The sequence below is a fragment of the Phaseolus vulgaris genome, chromosome 7 (genome assembly GCF_051622355.1).
Source record: "Phaseolus vulgaris cultivar YP4 chromosome 7, ASM5162235v1, whole genome shotgun sequence".
Lineage (NCBI taxonomy): Eukaryota > Viridiplantae > Streptophyta > Magnoliopsida > Fabales > Fabaceae > Phaseolus > Phaseolus vulgaris.
The window spans coordinates 53,002,280-53,011,939 of record NC_143504.1 but is presented as its reverse complement, the minus strand read 5'-3'; the positions used below and the strand labels follow the sequence as shown (position 1 = coordinate 53,011,939).

At 29.1% G+C, this 9,660-nt stretch overlaps 1 protein-coding gene and 2 non-coding genes across 3 annotated transcripts; all 3 read right to left on the bottom strand.

Moving 5' to 3' along the window:
* Positions 1-4,496: 4,496 nt before the first annotated feature.
* On the bottom strand, positions 4,497-4,598 carry LOC137830773 (small nucleolar RNA R30/Z108). Its single transcript, XR_011084263.1, has one exon. It is a non-coding gene; the product is annotated as a small nucleolar RNA R30/Z108 (small nucleolar RNA).
* A 102-nt stretch (positions 4,599-4,700) lies between these two features.
* Positions 4,701-4,807, bottom strand: LOC137830805 (small nucleolar RNA Z107/R87). The gene has a single exon (XR_011084278.1). It is a non-coding gene; the product is annotated as a small nucleolar RNA Z107/R87 (small nucleolar RNA).
* Positions 4,808-7,837: 3,030 nt separating this feature from the next.
* On the bottom strand, positions 7,838-9,171 carry LOC137830183 (transcription factor MYB2). The gene is given in 4 exon segments (XM_068637360.2): positions 7,838-8,118; positions 8,121-8,548; positions 8,639-8,768; positions 8,894-9,171. Coding segments are annotated over 4 exon segments (795 nt in total). The 5' UTR covers positions 9,066-9,171; the 3' UTR covers positions 7,838-8,053.
* Between the last annotated feature and the right edge of the window lie 489 nt (positions 9,172-9,660).

The following is a 9,660-nucleotide window of genomic DNA, read 5'->3' as shown; positions in this document are numbered from 1 at the left end:
AAGGTTGGCATGTCAAAAAAAAATAACTCTAAAGGATGGTTTGAAGGTAACAATAAAAGGAATGTGAAAAACGAAAATAAAATAAAATTATGGCATGATGATAAATGGTTGGAACAATAACAATAGTCTATCTTTGAGGTGCATAATAGATTACACGTGTTATATAAGCAAAAAAGATTATGTGATTGATAAAGTTGGTGATTGAAAAAATGGAAAATGGGTATACTTTAGATGGAGAAGGGTTATGTTTGAATGGGAAAGATAGATCCTAAGGGAGTTTAAAAACGCTCTAAGTTGGATGAAATTAAAAAGGATAAAGTAGATTAATTGGTGTGAAAGACATATATGTGAGACATATATAGTATGATTTGCATATTCAATTTTAAATGAATAACAATCAATTTCCTAATCAATATTTTTTTAAATGATTTGGAAAGTCAAAATACCACTTAATACTTAATGTGAGCTTATGTGTCTGGAAATGTTAAAAAATAAATTATTAATTAAAGATCAATTGAGGGAAAAAAAAGTCTTCTATAATTTTATTTGCCCCTTTATAAATTGAAACCTGAAACTTTAGATTATATTATGTCATTTTGTAGTAAAACATATTGAGTATGAAAATCACGTTATGAGTGAGTGAAACTACAAGTAATTTTCTTTGGAGGAATATTCCTACAACTTAATCATGAGGTAAATTTGTGTAAAAAAGGAAATGTGGAGCAAATTATGGTATCTAGTCATTTAGTGTTTGTGGAGAAAAATTAAATAAATATGTGACGGAAGGAAAAGAGTTTCATGGACAGATATTATTCAATACCCTATCTTCCATCAATGGTATTAGTCTCCAAGAAAGTGTACATTCAAGTAAAATTTGAAGAGGTAAAAGAAGTTGAAAACAAATCAAACACAAAATATCAAAATACAACTTTTGGTGTAAAAGATGAGTGCAATATCAAACACAAATATAGTGTCAATACAATACAAAAAATAGAGCATAGAATGATTTGGAGGAAAACTAAAGATTAGATGAAAAAATGGAATTGATACATGTTCGGGTACATTACTTTAATTAGTAAGTATAGCTTAACTAGTGTGCTTGTTTTTATGTTGTTGTAATAACTATATTGTGAACAACTCCATACATGTCAGTAGGGAGCGATTCATGGTGTATCTATTATATAACTTTTGTAATTCTGTAACGGGTACATATTCTACTAGTACATGTATTAATTTGAAGTTTGTTTATTGATAAAAATAATAAATACGAAATATTATATATAATACAAATGATAAAGAAAAAATAGATTCTTCTAAAATTTAGTTATTCATGAAATAATAAATGTGATTTAAAATAATGAATTAAAAAAATTAAAACAGAAAAACACAAATTTGCGCTAAATAAATTAAATAAAACTTGAAATGTTCTATGTTTCTGTTCAAGTTCATTTTTCTTTATTTTAATGATTGTATGTAACAATGTTTATATATTGAATAACATTGTTTATAGCAGTTCAACAGGTGGCCAACAATAACATTTCTATATTCACATTTTCTATAATTAACACAATTAAGAAAGATAGTTATTGTTGGGACATCAAATCCTCTAATTTCAGTATGCAAAACGGGTGTCATTTTAACTTTATTTAAAAGAAAATTAAAAAAAAAGTAATTTTAATATTAAGAAAACATATGTGTTTTTAAAATTTAAATCCCATAAATAAAATTAATTGTATATTATATATAATTATTTTATATAGAAATGACAATGAGGACGGACCGATTCATTAACTCAATAAAACCCGTTGACTTGTTAGTTTACATAAAAAAAAACTAATTATCTTTTTTTTTTATGAGATACTTTATTCACCAAGTAATTTGATCTTTATTTAATTTTATTTTAAAAATAATTATATTTAATGTAATAAAAAATTAATATTTTATTTTAATTAAAAGTGAAAATGGATTTAATTTTAAATAAAATCTTATATTTAAAATTTATTAATAAAAATAATATAAAAATATTTCAATAAAATAGTTGTTAAAAAATTAGTTATCTTATTAAAATATTTATAGCAAAACTTTAACAAAATACTTTTATATATTTACATATAAAACAAAATTTTATTACCTTTAATTAAACCTTCTAACAAGCTTTATATTTTAATTTTTTTATATTTTTATCTTAATTAAATGAATCAGAAAAATAATGAAATTTTAATTTTTCAACAACCAAACAAAAATTATAATTAGAAAAATATATTTTCTAAACTACTTTTATGCCGTGCGAACCAATCAAATAAAGTGCATTTCTGGCAAAGAAAGTCATATATCTTATTAAAATATTTATAGCAAAACTTTAACAAAATACTTTTATATATTTACATATAAAACAAAATTTTATTACCTTTAACTAAACCTTCTAACAAGCTTTATATTTTAATTTTTTTATATTTTTATCTTAATTAAATGAATCAGAAAAATAATGAAATTTTAATTTTTCAACAACCAAACAAAAATTATAATTAGAAAAATATATTTTCTAAACTACTTTTATGCCGTGCGAACCAATCAAATAAAGTGCATTTCTTGCAAAGAAAGTCATATAGGTGACTGGTCTATCTGAAGCTCACATTACCTAATTGTACCTAAATTTTAACACATGTTTAAATGAGGTAATACTATTTTCAAATTTAAAAAAACTGTAATTACAATCTTTTAAATGAACTGATATAATTTTAAGCAATTTCTTCCTGCATCTTTATTTCCTTTTTTTAATTCTAAAATTTCAAATTCTAGAATTCAAATTACAAAATTAATTTTATTCTAAATTTTAAAATGTATTTCTTGGGATAGAAATATATTCCAAACTCTAAAATTAAGTTGAAAAAGTAATTTGATTATTTTGAAGCTATAAAATACATTTCAAAGTTTAATAATCTTCAAATTGAAATATTTATGGAGGTGAGGGAAGAAGTATGGAGATGGAGGAAGAAGTTGCCAAATTTTAATGTTGAATCATAAACTTATAGCTGAATTGTGTTTAAGGCATTTGAGTTATGGCAAGTTCTTCTTACACCTAATCATTTTTAATTTTATATTCAATATAATTTTTTATTCTAAAAAATATCCTTCATTTTGGAATGAAAATCAGAAATTGAAATAATACATGACAAAAAAGTATATTCGAAACTTAAAATTCAAAATCTCAGATTAAAAAAATTCATAATCCATAAAATTTATTCTGAAAAAAATATCCAAAAGACTTTCAAAAAATATCCGTAGATGTATAACCCTATTTATTTAAGGGTATCTCCATCTTTTTATACGTGATATGCAGTGATAAGCTGCAGGAAGTCATTGACTTGAGTTATTAGCTAAAAGAGTCCATATATTTTTAGTTTAACCCAATCCAATTTACAACTATTTGCATTAGTGCATTGAGATAACCAATTTTATCAATCCACTTCAAAAATAAAATCGTAAAGGTGTAGAGACTTAATTATTTTACAAAAAAAATTGATAGTCAATAAGAAAAATGTTTATGAACGACCATTTTCTTAACTCTCACTTATATATTTATACTACTATATCTAAAAGTCTAACATCCATTTATACCAATTATAATGTATAAATATTTTTCCTTTTTAATTTTTTAATTACCCACTATTTATAAATTAAAATTTCTATGAACAGGTCTGGTATTTTGTTAGGGATATTTGACCCGAAAGTAATAAAGTTCTTCCTACTTCATCCAAACAAAAATCTCTCTCCGCTCCCATCAACGTTTAAAAGATTATTTTATCTTTTCTGGAAGTTTTTTCAAAACATTCTGAAATTAATGAAATGTATTCAAGAAAATGTTCCAAAAAATATACTTATTTCACTATTTGATGTAATGGCAGAAGACTTTGATGGGTATGGAAGACGAAAAACCCTTAACAAGTGATTTGACCGATGAGTTTTTGTAGACGACATAAATTTTGGTAAAGGTAGAAAGCTGCAAAAGTTAATTATATTTAATTTACTTTGGGTTGATAAAACTTTATGAATATAGGATTTTAATTCTTATAAAAATTTAATTTCTTTCAAAATTAAAACATGTTTAACATTAGAAAAGTATACATTAAAATCATTTAAAAGAATTCCTATTAATAAATGAATCCAACATTACTATTTAAATATAAATGGATAAATTAACATCAGATCAAAATCAAAAAATTTAGAAGATCATTTAGCATCAGATACAAAATTTTGCATTTAGTATCGCATTCATCACCAAATAAAATGTGTATTGTCTGACGTTGAATAACTGAAAGAATTCAGAATTTAGAAAAAACAAACAGTTCCGCATCAAAACAATAAAAAAAATCTAAACGACATACTCAATGCAAATTGTTCACAAAAAGATGGCACAAGATTGAATCAGGTGTGAACAGAAAATGGATTTTTAACAAAGGATGTAAGAAAAAAAACTAAATAGAAGAGGAAAGAGATCACTCAGTGGTGGCCATAAGATTTATGGTTCGATTCAGCCAGCAGACTTCCACAACTTTAAATTTGGAAGAGGGAGCTTTACTATCCTCATCGTGAAAACACTTTCCCCAGCACACATCCAAAACAACAATAATAAAAGTAAATTGAAATTAAACCAGAATTGAAAACAGAAAACGAATTTTGATTTGTTAAAGAACAGAAGAGATCACTCAGTTCAGCGGGATAATCGACACGCAAAGCAATCTCCAAAAGAGAAAACCGTGCATTCCGGTCTGTTGAGCTTGAATTTTATGTGGTCATCACCGTGAACTCTTCAAGGAAAACGTTAAATCAAAACTCAAACACTGAAAATGAAATAAATCACTGTAGAAATCAAATACCGAAAATGAAAAGATCACTGTAGAAAACAAAAAGATGGAAAAGGAAAGGTTAGTCCTCAACAGCTGCGCTAAGAGTTCTACACAAGGCTCTCAATTTATAGCAATTTTTAGGGTTTCTCAGGAATTACGCCGCATTTTTAACAAACAAAAAGCAGGCCTTTGGAAATTAAAAATATAACTTTAATTTCAAGAATAAAAATTTATTTTATTATATTATATTACAATAAATTAAAGACCATGACTGTAAAATTATAAACAAATTAATTCTTAATTAGATCTATTTAATAAAATATTAAACCTTATTTATATTTTTTTAAAGACTATTATTGATTATGTTTTGGTTTGCTAAAGGCATCTCTTCGATTTGTTGGGCTTCTTAGTAAGGGTTCGACTAAGCCCGTAATGTTATACAGGTTTTACCCATTGGTGACTCCCTAGCATAGCATATGAGTAATGACTCACTATTGTTTGAATAATAGTGAGAAAAAAGAGATGTAAAAAGAAAATTAAGTTGAATAATTTTATTTTAGTCCTTATCTTTTAAAATAATCTCTTGAGTCTTTATACATAATATTTTCTAATCAATTTTAATTCCTATGATATAAGACTATAAAAAAATGTTGAAATTATATATATAAGGGATAAAAAATAATTAAAAATCTATTTTTATGAATTAAAATGGATAAGTTTAAGATGGGGGGGTAAAAATTACAGTTTGTATGATTATATAATTGATATGAGTAATTAGACAAAAAAAAATAACTTTAGAACAAAAAGTATAATATCTTTTTCGTTTTTCTTTTCTTTTATTTATCTTTAACAACTAAAAAAACTGAGCTTAAAAGAATGTTTTCTTAAATTTTATTTCTTTCCTCTCATCTAAATATATAGAAAATATTTTTTTTCTCCTCATTCTAAAACATGTTTAGTTTATATTTTATACACTCTTAACAAAAATTTAGAGTTTTACATTGAATTTCCTCAAATTTGATTTAGTATTTGAATATAATGAATTAAAGTTAATTAAAGTAATTTTTCACTTAGATATAGATTATGAATCCACTTTTAATTTGATCAGACCCAATAACCAAACCTAAATTCAGTCAAATATTGTAAAATATTCATATCTTTAAAATTATATTATTAGTATGGATATGCATCCGTTTCTTTCAATGATAAATCTCTATAAAAAAAAGTTTAACTGACCATCTTTAGTGGGATTTTCCCTCCCAATCACACATCTATTAATTTGGTATATGCATTTGAGTTTCATTTTAAAGAATTGTCTAAGTAAAAAAAGTTCGGTTTCTTCTTCCTGCACCCCTACATTTTTCTTCCTGCATCCCCACAATTTTCTAAATCCTGAAACTGGCCTTAATCTTTTATTTGAAAAGGGAAACCGTGGTTACCGGAAATAAGGATCTGGGAGTGTGCTACGGATTCATCATTATGAAACTGGATATTTTTTTCCGGTTGAAGAGTGTTCCAAAAGCAATTTTTGCATAAATTATTGATTTTTGGATTGCTAAATCCGGAATCCTAATTCTGTTACAGATTCGTGGATCCGAAATGTTTTTTTTTTAATTACAGATTTCTGAATCCGGAATGCATATTTCTGTTACGGATTGGTGGATCCAGAATTTTTTTTGAATGATGGATTTTTGAATGTGAAATGCATAATTTGAATTATGGATTGATTGATCCAAAATTTTACCAGAAGTGCCAATCCGAAATTTTCTGGATTCCATAATCCATAATGCAAAAAAAAAAATATAGCTCAACTGCATTTTAGAGTTTTTAAAAAATAATTGGGAAAATTTAATCTTTGCTTAACATTGTGGGGGTGCAGGAAGAAAAATATAGGGGTGCAGGAAGAAACTGCCAAAAAGTTTTAATGTTAACTAAATAGAATATTTCTAAATATTAATTAATATAGAAATAGGTAGGTCCGTCCTGCACTTGGCCCGCCCCACAAAGAATCTGTAGGCTAATTTTTCTAGTTCGTCCCGCATAAGGATTGGTCCACGGTAAGAATAATTTTTTAAATAAATTGTTTGATTTTTTTTTATTTAGATGCATTAGGTAAATGACCTCATAATATTATTTCCACGAGACATGCGTAGTAAGATGTTATTAAAAATTTTGAAATGTGAAATATGAGGTTACATGAAGAAAATATGGAGGTGAAAAAAAATTACATTTTAAAGTTATTCGGGTCAATCCGTCTCGCCCCACACTTAGTCCGCGCAAGCTGCAGGTTATACAGGGTGGGCCTAAGTGGGCCAGTAGGTTAAAATAAGTAATTTGTTCCGCATTTTTTTCATTGGGCTGCGGGCTAACCCGCATGACCAACCCACTTTGTCACCCATATATGCAATTGAGTACTCCTAGTACTCTCTATTTATCTTATTCTTTTTTATTGATAAAAAGAATTGTTATAAACTAAATGTATGTATGTATATATAAAAGAAAAAAGAAATCTTAGAAAAAATAGAAACTAATGAAAACCCAAACATAGTAAAGTAGAAGCACAATAAGAGGATCTTAACACTTCTACAACTACGAACTATAATTTTTGAAGTTAAAAAAAGAAAAGGGAAACGACTTAGTAAAAGGAGAGGGTCAACCTCAGGGAGGGCCCGGACCGCAGCACAAACTTCCATTTATTTGGGTACTGGAATGGAAGGGCCCTATTCTACTCATGGAACACATTTCATGCTTGCTTTCCATAAACTCTTTTCTAAGTTAAAAAGCACACCAATTACGTGCTTTTACAAGCGTGGAAGCAAGAACCAACAGTACCCAATCCTCTCATACCCAATCATACTTTGACAAACACACAGATCATCAACCTTATCATACCCAATCACAATATCACAAAAAGAGCTAAATAGAGAGCAAATTAAAATTCAGACAAAGTATGGTTGCATAATGAATGAGTTGTGTGCTAAGAAACGCAATTGCAGTATCAAAAGCCTTAAATTTTGTTACTACTACACAAACACAAGCATATATTATTTTTAATCAAGCTTAATAAACACAAACAAAATTCAATATTTGAACAGCTATTAACTTTTATAAGGCACGTGGCTAAGTTTAATCTATAATTTGTACTTAAAGTGAGGAAAACAATGAGGCGCATGCTCAACTTTTGGCACTGTTCATTGCACAATGCGTCACGGAAGGGAACTGTATTTTAATTCGAGATCATTCCACAAACTTTCCAACGATTCACCCCCACGCTTCCTTCTTCCAACATCTGCATGTTCAAACTTCCCCACATATCGAAACCCGAACCCGAACCCGAAGAATCGCTATGGTCTGAATTGGAGTAAACTTGGAGCTCCACGGACGATGAGTCCGAGTAAGAACCGGTGGGGTGGTTCCCTTTATCCCACTCCGTCACCGAATCTAAACCGTGAAACCCGGTTTGTTGAAGAAAGCCCGGAATTTCACTTGGGCCCGGGTCCATCTGAGGGTGGAGAATTTGCGATGTGGGCTGAACCCGCTCCAGTAAGCGCGGCATCCACACATAACGCAACGTGTCTCTGAACTGTTTGCTGTTTACATCGCACCTTAGTTGCTTCGCCTGTTTTATCACTCTCGTCCTCCAATAGTTCTTTATTTCATTGTCCGTTCTTCCTGGCAGGTGCTGAGCAATCTTCGACCACCTACGAAAAAAACATTATAAATCATACACTATATATACACATGCCTACACCCAACCACATAAATAAAAAAACGTAGACAGAATTTTATACCTGTTGCCCCACCGAGAGTGAAGGTCGAGAATTAGTATTTGTTCTTGGAGTGTGATGTTTCCACGCCGCACATCGGGGCGCAAGTAGTTTAGCCACCTTAATCTGCAACTCTTCCCACTCCTCCTCAAACCTGAATATTTCAAAACAATCTGGTAAACATGTAATCGGCGTGGGCATGGCGATGGCGGTAGTAATGAGCAAAGGTGGTAATGAAATTATAAGAATATAAGGTTAATTAGAAGAAAGAGTAGAGACCTGCAGATGGTGCGAGGGAATTCCAGTGACCTTCACCATGGGTGGCGATGTAATTGACCAGAATGGTGTCCTCGTCAACCGTCCATGGACCTTTTCTGAGGCCTAACATCTCGTTTTCACTATGTTGCATCTTGGCTTGTGTCTCTACTAGGGACCCACAGTTAGCATCCATAGTTGTAATGGTAGCTAGTTATTAGGACGTGATGGGTGTTTAAGTTTAAGAAGAGTGAGAGTGAGGAATATTATGTAAATGGATTATGGTTTCATGTATTATATATGTAAAGAGTGGGATAAGAACAAGGACACTCCAACGTTTCACTCCACCAAACCAAAAGGGACGCGGACCACACGGAGAATGCATACCATTTCATTTTTTTTTTTATATCTCTCATATATCATAATTGTTAGTAGAATAAATTTGATAGTAGGACTTTGAGGACTGAGATGCTGTTTGGGGTTTGACTCGTTGACTCTCTTTTCTTGCTGCTTATCCCTGTGAGACGCGCAAAGAAAGATTACTAGCGAAAACACTGCAAGTTGTGGCGGATCTTGAATCTGGTGAACATTTCACACTTTAATTTCCTACGACTAATTATACATGTACCTCCCTTTTGTGTTTTTCTCGTTTTGTTGTTCAAACAAGCATAGATAACTTTTTATTAACTAGTGTTTTAAACTATTACTTAAAAATACGAGTAAAATTAGTTTAATAAATTTATTATTATACTAAAAACATAATTTCATTTTCTTGACATTTATCTTATTTC